This window comes from Eulemur rufifrons, chromosome 16 (genome assembly GCF_041146395.1).
Source record: "Eulemur rufifrons isolate Redbay chromosome 16, OSU_ERuf_1, whole genome shotgun sequence".
Lineage (NCBI taxonomy): Eukaryota > Metazoa > Chordata > Mammalia > Primates > Lemuridae > Eulemur > Eulemur rufifrons.
Window position 1 is genome coordinate 17,436,688 of NC_090998.1, and position 13,523 is coordinate 17,450,210.

The 13,523-nt window shown below is 36.1% G+C and overlaps 1 protein-coding gene across 6 annotated transcripts in view; it reads left to right on the plus strand.

Annotated features, from left to right (window-relative positions):
* PIK3C2G (phosphatidylinositol-4-phosphate 3-kinase catalytic subunit type 2 gamma) overlaps positions 1–13,523 on the plus strand; it is a 372,544-nt gene that overhangs the window by 126,089 nt on the left and 232,932 nt on the right. For all 6 annotated transcript variants that reach the window (XM_069491534.1, XM_069491537.1, XM_069491533.1 and 3 more), the window contains one exon: positions 7,440–7,571. In XM_069491534.1, coding sequence (XP_069347635.1) covers positions 7,440–7,571 — 132 coding nt within the window. The remainder of the gene's footprint in view (positions 1–7,439; positions 7,572–13,523) is intronic.

Sequence of the window (13,523 nt, forward strand, 5' to 3'; positions counted from 1 at the left end):
CAACTTCATGCAATACTTCAAAAGGAAAATATATATTATTCAATTGCTTTGGATGAATCAACTGACATTACTGACTCAGCACAGGTTTTATACTTCATTCGGGTCATAACAGAAGATTTTCTTTCCTACAAAGAGTTACTCACTTTAGGTACTCTGGCGAACAGAACACAGAGAGTAGATATCTTAAACAACTTTCAAGATAAACATGGTGTGAAGTTGAACTGAATTTGGTCAATTTTGCCAGTGTATGTACATTGTGCACCTCCAATGACAGCAAAACATGAAGGGTTTATTGCACAGATTTAAAAAGTATTAATAAATGCAGATGCTCTCACTTTTTTCATTGTAGCTTGCATCAGAAAAATCTCTGTGCTAAAGCTACTATTTTAAGTGACACTTTGCAACAAGTTATAAGTATTGTTAACTATATTCCTGCAAACGCAACACAGCATCACTAGTTTTATAACATGCTAAAGTTGAACAATGAGGTATTCAGCGTGGATTTGCTATATCATCCTAAAGTGAGTTGGCTATCACAGGGATCCAGGGACCAGTGTTGGCCAAATTTTATCTCTGTGAGAACAGATAGTTAAATTTTATGAAGAACGAAATTAACAATGTGAATAATTAAAAGAAGATTTCTATAGGAATGCAGCATTTCTGTGTGATACCATGTTAAATCAAAAGGACTTGAATATTTGTTTGCAAGGTAAAACTAAGTCTATATATCATATGTGGCAAAAAAAAATCCAAGCATTTTGAAAAAACTATCTCTTTTCAAAATACTTCTTCAAAAGGAAATTTCAGATGAACATTTTCCCTAGTTAGCAAAGCATATATCATCATTGATGAGCAGGATGATACATGCGAATCATATGAAAAATACACAGCTGCTACAGACCTATTCATTGGAGAATACAATGAAAGGTTCACTGACTTTGAGAATCATGACATCACACTCAAATTAGCATTTCAGCCTCACCTAGTTGATATCACCAAGGCACTTAAAGAACTACAGATAGAATTGATTGAACTCCCAGTATATGACATTTTAAAGTCATTGTTTGATGCTAAGAAAGATCCAATTGAAACATGGGAAAATGCAGTAGAATACCCATGCCTTCAGCAACATGCCCGAAAATTGCTTTCTTGCTTTTCAACCCACTTATTGCAGCAAATTTACATTCTCCACCTAACCCAAAGTGAAACGCCCTTAATGTCACAAATGACTGATACTCATCTAGAGGATCAACTGAAACTGCAGACCCCCGTGCTGCAATCAAATATTCAAATGCTTTCCAACAAAAAGCAGACACAAAAAGTCATTAAAAGGTTAGTTAACTTTAAAATCAACAAATAGTTTTCATTTGTTGAAATTATTAAGTACATAGTAATTAGATTTTTTTATAAAATAATATACATTTTTAAGTATATCTATTTGAAGTTTCTTGAATGCAGTCTTATTTGATTACGGCTAAATTAATATGCCCTTCCAACATGAAAAGGTTCCCCACCTCTGGGCCTGACATTCAATTATAATGTCCCCTTCCCTTGCACAGAATTAGTTTTGCTTGTAAAAATTCTTCAGTGGCTCTCCAGGTTTTATAAGATAAAGTACAAATCATTTAGCATAATGCACAAGGCCTTCTGTGGTTTGGCCCATGCTAGAATTAACCCCATTCCCTGACCTTGCACCTATCCAGTCTTTGCATCCAGTCTACTTACCCTAACTATGACTGAGAAATCATGCCTCTATGTTCCATGTGTCAGGAACACAGTGCTTCTACTTACTCACCTTGGGAGCACCTAAGTATCTTTCAAGACACATCTTCTACCTCCTTTATAAACTCTTCCTGTATCATAACATAAAATTGGCCACCTTTTTTTGTTGTTACTTGGTGTGAATTCTGAACTTCTTTCTTATGGTACCTTACCAAATGTGTTTGTATTTCTGTCTTCTCCTAGCAAATGATGCAAAGATTTTTATTTTTAATTTTCTTATTCAGTTCCCAGCAGCTAAAGTGGCACCAGACAGAGTAAGAGTCCAGTAAGTGTAATTGGGCAAATTAACAAATTTTGTATTACAAGTGACTCCTTAAAAAGATTATTTACCAGCTCAATAACTAAAAATATTGTGACTCAATTAAAAATGATTCCTGGTTGTTTTTTAAAAAAATCAGATTTATTTTCCACTCACAGGTTCATGCCGTCATGTGGACAGTTCAAGAGAAAAATCTAATTTAAAGTCAATTTCAAAGAATAAAATCCCAAAATAAATTGAAAATTATTAGTATTTTGGAAAAACTGCATTGATATATTTTTCTTCACTTCCTTTAAGACTGCTCAAATGTTATCTTTCCTGTGAAGTTTCTTTGACTCTCTCAATAGTTAGTTGCATTAACCTAGAAAATTATTTTTCATTTCATTTCCACTAAAAATATTTACTTATGATTTTGCTGGGTACTTGTAGCATTTTTATATATTTTATCAACATTTACCCATTACATTATAATTGAATGTACATTTCATTGTTAGACTGCAAACTTAAGGATGGAAATTTGGTTGTTTAATCAAACTTGACATAGCTTTTACCACCTATTATATTCCAATCACCATAATAAACCCCCAAACTATATTATCTTCTCTAAGCTTCTCAACAAACTTATGAAACAGGTATTGTCAGACCCATTTTGTAAATCGGAAAATTGATGTTTGTAGAGATTAATTAACTTCTTGTAGGTCACACAACCAGAAAATGGCAGAATTAGCATTTATAGCCACCCTGAATCCTAAACTAATGCTTCTACTGTGACACACATACTATTTCTTACAACCTAAAATCTTAGGAAGAGTATTTACATCCCATGAATAGTTCTCACATTTTAAGTTTTTAAAAAAATTAAAACCTCTATTCTATTTTCCTGCCCACAGCCATCTGATTTCTTTTCTCTGCTTTGTAGCAAAACTATCCAAAGAACTGTCTATATTCATTTTCGTCAATTTTTTTCCTGGGCTCTAAAACATACCCAATCAGGCTTTTATCCCCTCTGTGCCACTGAAATTGCTTATCAGAGTCAGCAGTGACTTGCATGGCTAAATCCAATGTTTGTTTCTCAATCTTCTTCTGACGTGACCTTCTGGGAATATTTGGCACTGTTGAGCTCACCTCCCTCTTGGTGTTTACTTTCCATCTGGCTCACTCCTACCTCATTGGCCACTCTTGCTCCATGTGCTTTTTTTCTCCTAGAATGATCATTATCTTTGCCCTTAACCCTCTTCTCTGTTGTGTATGTCTTTGCTCCCTTAGTTTTCTCATATAGTCACATACCTTTAAATATCATTTATGTGTCAGCAACTCCTGAATTTATATCACCACCCCAGTCATCAATCACAAACTTCATATGTATACACTCAATATGGCTAAAACTAAATTCCTGATCCTATACTCCGAACCACTCCACCCATATATGGCCATTCTGAATAATCAGTTCTAGTTCAAGTTGTTGAGGTCAGGATCCTTAGCCTGGATCTCCTCTCTCAGATCCCATGTCTGGGAATTCTACTGGCTCTATCTTAAAACATATCCAGAATATTACTTCTCATCACCCCCCCTGGTCTCAGCAACCATCATCTCTCCTCTGTAGTACCACAATAGCCTTATAATGGTCTCCCTGGTCTCTCTGGTACCTTCATAGTCCTCACACCATCACTGAAGTAATTTTTTTTAAATGTAGGCCAAAACATGTCATTCTTCTGTTTAAAAATTCTGAAATGGCTCCTTGTTTCATTCAGACAAAAGTCAAAGTCCTTACAATGGTCTAGTGTTTAGTCTAGTGTTTGGATTTTACATCAGTATTAATAGGAGAGTTCTAAACAATGTAGCTTCTTAAATTTCTCATTTTTATTGTCAGAACCTTACTCCAGTTTTAGAAAAACTATCTCATATAGAAAAAAAATTTTAAGAAAATTTCAGTGATTACTTATTTTTGAATAGTATAGTGAGGCAAATATATGGTTAAAACTTGAGGTCTGTGCTTCCTCCTTGGATAAAAAGAAGCATTCTGACTCTACTTACTAAATTGCTTCTTATTTTTCTTCCTTTTCTTGGTCTGAAGATTCATTCTTTTGATTTTTAAGTAGCCATGCAGAAGTTAAAAAATAAAAGATTTTTCGGTAAATGTGAGATAATCCTGGCTTTAAAAATCCATATGTATTTTTAAAATGAATAAATAATTATTTGGAAAGCACTTATTCTTACTCTAGAAGAATTTATTTTTATTAATAAAAATGACAGAATGGAGATTGGCAGTAACTATCCACTGTAACTTATCTATTTTTTGTCATTCTTAATATGAAAATCTCACTAACAAGTGAAGTTATAAATGAAGAAGCCAGACCTAATGGAAAAAAGAACATTCTAGATTATGTGAGAAATAAAGTGAAATTACAGTTTTCATCCTAGCATAGAAATATGAACACTGAATAGAAATTCAATTATAGGTAAAAGAAAGAACATTAAGGAAATTACTGTGCATTCCCCAGAATCATCAGCATTTTATGTTGAGTTTCAGAGCTTCTTTTAAGCTGAGAAATATATGTATATTATCTGGAATGAATATTATGAGTATGAAAGGATATGAAAGGAAAGAAAGAAAAGACTTTTAGATACCTAAACATGTAACAATTTAATATTTCAATAATCTAAAATTTGCTAATCTTCAAAAATGTAAAAATTTTCACACTCTAGTCTTTCCTTTATTTCCCTCCCTTATGTTTAGCTAGAATTACATGTCACCTATCTACATGAAATGTGTTTTTATAAATCTAAGTATTAAACGCACAGTGACTAATATAAATTATTACATTACTGATTGAATAAATGAATATAATGCTGATATGCAACCTACCATTTGCCACATATTGTGTTATATAATAGTAGTTCCATTTTATGAATAAAGAAAAATAAGACTTAGAAAGGTTCAATGCATTGCTCAAGGGGAACATCTTAGTCACTGGGGCCAATCTTTAAACATAGACATATCCAAACCCAAAACTTCGACTCATCCTCTCCACACACAGACTATACATTGAAATGTCACAATTATTATTAACTCAATGACATCGTACCCTGCATTCATTACTCCCCCCAACCTCCTCATTTCTTCTATGTTCCCTCTCAGTTAAAGGTGTCTGATATATCATAATCTAGAAACTAGAACTCATCTTTAATTCTTCATTTCCCTATTCCACGACTATTCTGTCAGCTAAGTATCAGTTATCCATTTTACCTCTAAGATAGATCTTCTTTCTTTCATCCCATTGGCTGTTCTGTGAGCACCCTGGATGTGGACCTGACCATGTCAGGGAACACCATGTTGAGGAGAGGGATGTGTCCTTCCTCAGCTCAGTTATGATCACTGGGCTGAATCCTGTTATCCCCAAGGCTGGATGCTGTGGAGCCACTGGAAAAAAAAAACAAAAAAACAGATTGTTAATATTTGATTTGAAACCCTGAGTAAGAACTGCTTCCTCATCTCCAGACTAGAAAGACAACTCCTAGTTTGAGAAGACACTCACTATTACCTGAGAATTCAGCTGGGTGAAGCTCAGTCAGCACCATACAATGGGATAATAGGCTTCAGTCATCATCGGTCCTCCCTAATAATCACCTACCGCTTAAACAATTTGATGTCAGAGTTCAACTGGGACTCACAAGGCCAGAGGACTCTGTTCATTCTCTTCACACCTCACACCCTCACTTATCAATCATTCCACACAGGCTACGCAGTCACCCTCCCCGTCTCTTTCCTCTGCCTTCTTCGCACTCATGATGATTCAGTTCCCGTGATTCTTGCCCCTGTCTGCCAACCTTTGCTCCAATTTTCCCATTTCTCCCTAGCATTCTCCTTTCTGGTAAACATATTCCCCTATCTTAGCCCCTTGAAAAATATTTCCTTCATCTCCTTGTCTCACAGGCAGTTCTTTGCTAAATGCCGTGCTTCTCTTGAGGCTCCTGTAATAGAACTTGATCATCTCTATATAACTGAAATGACACCAGAAAAGAACGAAAGGTACCTGTCTCCCTCCCACTAATAGGAACATCAGATCACAATCTCAACTTTCTGTCAGAAGCCCCTTCTGAGACAATCATGCCACCCATGTATACCCCTCTCAGTCTTATAGTATAATTTATAAACTTAGATATTCCCTTCCATATATTTATGGTTTCAACACCCAAATTCAAGTTTTTCTCACTATTAACATCCTGTGTTTATCCTTAATGGCTTTTTTTTTCTTCCATTATCTACAATCCATCCAGGATCTGAGCTGAAAGCACCTTGACTTTAACATATCAAGAAATTGTATAATACATACATTACACTGCAGTGATCACACCCAAATTACTGGGACCTCATCATTACCCAAAACAGTCTAAATTTAAAGTTATAAACAACTATCTATGCTTTTGTCTCTGTCTTTTAAATATTTCCTTTTTCTTTTTTTGAGACAAAGTCTCACTCTGTTGCCTGAGCTAGAATTGAGTGCCATGGCATCAGCCTAACCTCAAACTCTTGGGCTCAAGCTATCCTCCTGCCTCAGCCTCCCAAGTAGCTGGGATTACAGGCATGTGCCACCATGCCTGGCTAACTTTTTTGTTTGTTTGTTTGTGTATTTAGTTGCCCAGATAATTTTTTTCTATTTTTAATACAGAGAGGATCTCACTCTTGCTCTGGCTGATCTTGAACTACTGAGCTCAAGCTATCCTCCCAGAGTGCTAGGATTACAGGTGTGAGCCACCGCGCCCAGCTATTTCCTTTTAACTTTAAGGAAAAGTTCAAATTCCTTTGCCTGGATGCAGACTTCTTAAGCATTCTGGCAACCGCCTATGTTTCTATTAGTAATTGCATCCTCTACAACTTCCCCTATCAATGTGACTTCATCTTTTGTTTCAGCCACAATGAGCCATTCACCATTTCTCAGATACACTTAATTTTTTTCATGCATGTATACCCTTATCCATCCACTTTTGTCTTTCTGGAAAATTCTTTTCAAAATCTCCATCTCGTTATAGCTGACTTACTCTTTAAGACCTATTTATTTCCTGCCATCTTCAACTCCCTAAGACATTGACTTCCTACGTCATTCTTTCATCTGTTGCTTCTGGTAACCTGAGAGTAAATGCTCAAATTACTATAATTTTTAAAAATAAACTTACATGTCAAAATTATAAGGAGTAATTCCTATTGATTAACAAATTTCTTTACTCTATGTACTTCTGTTATTTCCATTCTTTCAAGATGACACAAAACATTTCAAGAGGATACATCAATTCAAATAATTAAAAATAGTTTTGTCCCAGACCATTACACTAAAAAAATTTTTATAAAAATATCATTGTAATTGGGTAGATAATGCTACTTCTTTCTTTAATTTTTTAGAATCAATTTTCCTCTAGAAATAAAGTCACTTCCAAGGGAATCCATGCTCATTATAAAACTGTATGGGATTGTCTGTGCAACCAACAATGTGAATCTACTGGCCTGGACTTGTCTTCCATTGTTTCCAAAAGAGTAAGTATATCATTTGTGGTTAACAAAAGTCCCATTTCAATAAAACATCCTCGGAACTAAATATTTTGCAGTATATGGTATGAGAAAATTAAGAAGACATTGTATTCTAAAATTGAGGTAGCTCAGTATAAATCATGACTACCGAAAACAGAACTGAAAAGTAAAAACGTAGAAATGGCTTTAGAAATAGGCCTCATGCTCAATCTGTCAGCTGGGTCATTTACAACAAAGAGACATTGGCATGACCAATCTCAATTACTTTCCTTTCTCTCACCAGCCAGTTTCTCCAGAATTAGTTATTCAAAATGATTTGGATTAATACTGTCATTTAGAAAGAATGTAAGTCATGGAATTCTGGCTAAAGTAAAATTACACAATGTAACTGATTTGCTGATCTTTTATTGGCAAGAAGAAATATTTAGTAACTTTGAGATGATATTTTTCAGAAAAGTAAACCAACTACAAGTTCAGATATTCTTTCAGAACTAATGGCCGTTGCAAAATTAACTTTTGATTTAAGTATAAATAAGGCTTGGGAATTATAATTTGATAAAATCAATTACATGATTTTCTATGCTATTGAGAGAAACATATTTCAAAAAAATAAGCTAATTCTTTTTCACACAGCAAGACTTTTCTTTAGAATCAAATGGTAAAATTCAGTACCCTCCAAAAATTAGGATCTATATTGTGATGTTAATATTATTCTAAAGTATGTTTCTTCCCTGATGGTTTAGAAAGATTTGGTAATACAAAAATGTTAAAACCAATTCATCAGAGTTTAGTTCCCACACCTAGGCAATATATATAAATTATTATCAAAGCAACCACGATAAATCTTAAAATATTCTTTACTGGGTTACTTCTGATCTGGGCTGTGTGCGTGCGTGTGTGTGTGTGTGTGTGTGTATGTGTGTGTGTGTGTGTGTATACGTGTGTGTTACTCTGTTATTTGTTTTCATCTTTTAGCCCATTTTCGTGGGTGTTCCTGGAGGACAGGGAATGTATTTATTTTTGTAATATCTGTCATCTAACATAGTGCCTCATATAAATGGGCAATCAGTAGAGGTTTGTTTACTAAATTGAATTGGAAAAAAAAAAATCAATCCCAATATAGGAGATTTAGAGTGAAGTAAGATTTCAAAAGTCTACAAGAAATAGTTTTTCCCAAAAAGGAATACCTACTGCTGTTAGCAGACATTTCAAAAGTCTGGTTTATGTGCTAAGAACTTTCATTCCTTTTTCATTAGGAGCAGCTACACAAGTGTCCTTCCTTCTCATGAGTGAGTTTCTTTAGAGTTTCAACAGCAATATTTGTAAGATGTAGCATTTTTGTAGCATGTTATTTCTAGCTATTCACTGAAAAGAAAGTTCCATTTATTCTCTCCTATCACCTAAAATACTACTTTGCATATAACAATCAATAAACATTAAATATATAAGAAGTTGGGAATATTTTTTGTCATTCAAACTAATCTTCAAGGCATTTTTCTAGATGGTTATGATAGTAAGAATGCTGCCTCCATGCTGTTTTGTCATATATCAGTTCCATTGGTAAACATTTTATAGGTGAATGATCATAGAAGATGGGAATCTGAGAGAAACGCCATCTGGGATGGATCCTAGTTGGCATTTTTCTATGGGAAAGTGTCAAAATTGTGGATGATGAGACATCAGAAAATACAACTTACTTCAAAGAGTACTTCAATAAGCATTTGTAAATATATTTCAAACGTTTCTCATGAAAATCAGAAAATCTGCCTCTCTCCTGGGCTAAAGGATTCAAAGAAATCCAGATTATTTTAAGACATCAGAACAGAAATCCATCCAGTGGGGCAGGCAGTTGGGGAGATCTGATGACTCCCACTTTGCTCATTGCTCCGAGTTACAGAGATTCTAACCCAATTTATCTGATGCAGATATTTCCAGATCACAGCAAATTGGCGACTTAATTTCATTTCCTTTGATAGAATGACCCCTGCCTGTAAACATTTGGTATTGAATCTGTCTTTCATTACAGTTTGAATTGCCCATAGCTAGCCATGTGGAGTTGTAATGAGCATTTACGTCATTATTTTTTCCAACATACATATAAACTGAGAATATGCAGAATTAAAGGCTTCCTATCTCATTGTGGTTTCTAGAATTGAGTTTCAGAGAATCAATGATGATTAAACCCAGATTAATCATCAATAAACTTCTGCATTTTCAAGCACGCAAACTCACCTTCAATTCTATTAAAAAAAAAGTCTCAAGTCCAAAGGTAAAATTTTTCCCACAAAAGTTTTATAATCCCCTCTTTTGCAGACAAGACTTCTACTGTATCTGAATTCATACTATCGCCACAATGCAGCAAGAAAGTGTTATCTTCACTTCAACGATTTCCACGAGCTCCCATCCCTATTTAAGTTCAAAACCAATAGCATGGTAGTTACTTAGCACTTCTCAATTGTGGTAAGCTACTTTAACACAGAGATTCTCAACCCTGATTTAAAAATAGAATTTTCTGGAAAGATTTTAAAATCAACCCAGAGCCCAATTACGTCCAAAGATTCTAACTTAATTCATCTGTGATCTGGCCAGATCAGTATTTCCAAAGCTTTCAAGATGAGTTAAAGCCTGAGAAAACTAGAATCTTTTGCAGAATTCCAAAACAGGCCTAAAATAAATCTTAATCTCAAAACAATTAGATTCCTTAGACAATTACCTAAGTAGCAAAGCCTGACCTCCCCACCCCCATTTCTAATCATTTTGGATACATCTTCAAAATCAAATAACAAAATAAATTGTGGGTGAGAATTCCTTATTGTTTTTCTTTCCTATCCAAGAGAGACCCTCAGTTAGTCCAAATAACTCATTTGCAGATTAAGAACTCTATGGTGAAGGAAAGTTAAAAGTTTTGCTATAGTTACCAGCCTATTTACAAATAGAACAAGAACTAGAATGCAGGTCTGGGCTTTACTACCTTAAGCTGCTCCCCTTCCTGCTCTCAGGTGCCATGGCTTACTCCAAGAACCCTGTAAAGACCTTACTACCTGACAAGGGGCTCCTGCCTCAGCCTCCCCTGGGTTCTGCTCTTGGACATGAAACCTACCAGCTCTATCAGAGTCAGCAACCCAAAGAGTTTTATAACATCAGATCCTCTGCTCCTACTGGCTGCCCACTTCTGGGGCCTTTTTCTTCTCTGGTTCCAGAATGCCAGCAATGGATGTGTAGAATCCTATCGCTAAAATTGATAATTGTTTTATCTCAACACCTTATTTTCTTACTTGAGGAAATAGGAGCCCAGAGAGGATAAACCAGTCCATCAGTTGTCCTGGTACCACAAATTTTGGATTGGTTTTTCTAGTCAATAAATCTGTACAATATTTAAATTAAAAATATTGTTAAAAATATTCCAGAACAAATACGTTTATCAGTGTAGTCCTTTTCCTAATAACGTTGTGTTCCAAAACCTAAGTGCAAGAGGAATGAATAGTCCACGTATGTGCTGTGTGGAATTTGAAATCCTGTAGTCCAGTCGAATTGTCATTTCTCAACCATCCTTCTGAAGTTCCCCCCCTCAACCATCAGTAGAACCTCAAAGCTCTATGAAAACACTGGAAAGCCATTGATTTTGTCCAAGAAGCTCAAAGAAGTTAAGCTAATTAAGGATAGTTAATGAAGACAGGCTCCGGATGGCCTGGCTCAGAGTCTGGTGTTCTTTCCATTATATGAAACTGTTTTCTGTATATCCTGCCTCCATCAACTTTTTTTCATTTGTTTAATTTTAACTGACTTAAACCTTTCACAGTGGTGGTAATTAAACAAACAAACAAAAAAGGTGGTCTCCATTTGCCTGGTGTTAAAAGTTTCCATTTTCATCTTCTTTCTGACCACTGACACTCTTAGCTGTATCTTTTCACATCTCAATCCCACTAATCATCTTTCTCATATTTTCCATTTACAGAAGTCTATTGAAATGCATTTCCTCCATTATGCTTCCAATTTCTAAAAAGATATTCCAGCACAGTCCATTAGCAGAAAGGAAATTAGATAATATCAAACATACAGAGAGCCTGCAAAATGGTGTCAAACATTTATTTTCTTCCCCCCTTCCATGGCCTTAAAGTACATATTATATCAGCCTCATTGGAAGCTAGAAGTTCATTCTCCCTGTGCCCTGTTTCTTGACACACACCCCCATACACACACCTACATCAAGTGACTTCATTCTGCCCCAGGTGCCTCAGGGTTAAGGTCACAGTTACTATTGACCCAGACTCTGTCTAAGGACAGAAATGGCAGATACTTACCATCAGATTCTTGAATCCCCTCATCCTCTATTAGAACCAGCTTAGATCACTCTGATTTTCAGAGTGAAGCATGGCCAAGTTATATAAATATGTAAGGCCACAAATATAACACATTTTACAACTTAGGTATGAAGAAAAAATTACAGCTAATATATCACACTTTTCCTCATGAACTTCCACCCTGTAACTAATGAGGAGAAAAAACTTTCCATCTATGACAAAGTACTAGTTACCTCAGTAATTTAAATAGCCATATTATAAGCATGCAGTCTCTTTTGGATAAAAATGCTCGGCCACTCAGCTATCTTCCTTATACCCTGCTTCTCTTCCTAAGAGAGGAAAGGAACACTAGATCACAAAAGAAAAGAAAACCAGATCCTTTGGCTTGGTGACTTCTGATAGTTGAATCAAAGTCACTGTTAAAGCTGATGGCTGCTTGTCATAGGGGAAATCTGCAACTAGCTTAGCTTGTGAATAGGGCTCCCACAGCTTGGCGAGGACTCCTGGAACTCCCTGGCGGCTCAGGCTCTCGCAGGCACCATAGACCCATCTGAGGTTTGCCAGTGACCTCCGTTTGACCTCAGCTGGGATGGTCCAATAAGATGCCCTTGTCATAGAGGCCCTTATCCCCTTTCTGGAAACCTTCCCTCTTAAATACTTTTGGCTATTTCTAGATCCCATCTCATTTACATAGAAACCAAAGAAGGCCCTAAAAAGCTAAACTCAGGAGTTCCTTCTGCCTCTTAACCATGTGACGCCAAGTTTAATGGTCATGCCACAAGTCAGTACAGAGCAGTTTCAAGAGGTGGTTTCCTTCCAGGATCTGAAACAGGGAGTGAGAAAAGGAGCCTGCGGCCTCTCATGTTAGGTTATGCTCACTTGGCTCACATTCCTCCTATCTGCTTCCAAAGACAGAGGAGAGGCAAACGGGCCCTGTGTCAGCTGCACTCACTCTGCTCTTTCCCTGTCTTCTGCCTCCCACCCTCCCAGTTGCCAGAAAGTGGCAAGCTTTCCTGGTGCCATGTTCTCCCATCCATCCTGCCACACCCTTCTCCTTCCTCAGCTCTATTGACCGTTCACAGAAATAGTTTCTCTAAATGCCATGGAGAACATTATTACCTGAGTCCTTCGAGTTTGGTGTGAGACCTGCTCCTTCCTCCTCTTGCGTTCTGCCTGACACTAATCCAGAACTTGTCCCAGGCAGAGGGAGGTTGGGCCATTTGGGGTTGAAGGTGATATGCTCTTAAAGACAAAGAGGAAAATTGCATGAATAATTTTCCATACTTTACCCCTATTAAACTAACCTTTACCTCACTCCTACTGGCACCCTGGTATTGTCATGCCCAAACAAGTTTTCTTCAGATGAGGGAGGATGGAAGAAAGGGATAACGAAGTCTCAAAATTCATCCTGCAGAAGAATATTCTTGGGTCACACAAAAATATCTTCCCAATAACATTTGCAAATTATACTCCCTTTGGACACATATTTTCTGATAATACCTTTAAATACAGAAAATAATAAAGAAATCAGGCCTCAGAAAGCTAAAGCTTTAAAGAAAACTTTATTTGTTGGATTTTTTCCCTTCATGTTTTGCATGTGAAATGGCAAGATGGAATTCTATATTGTCTTTAGAAAGACTCACTTGATGCTTTAAAG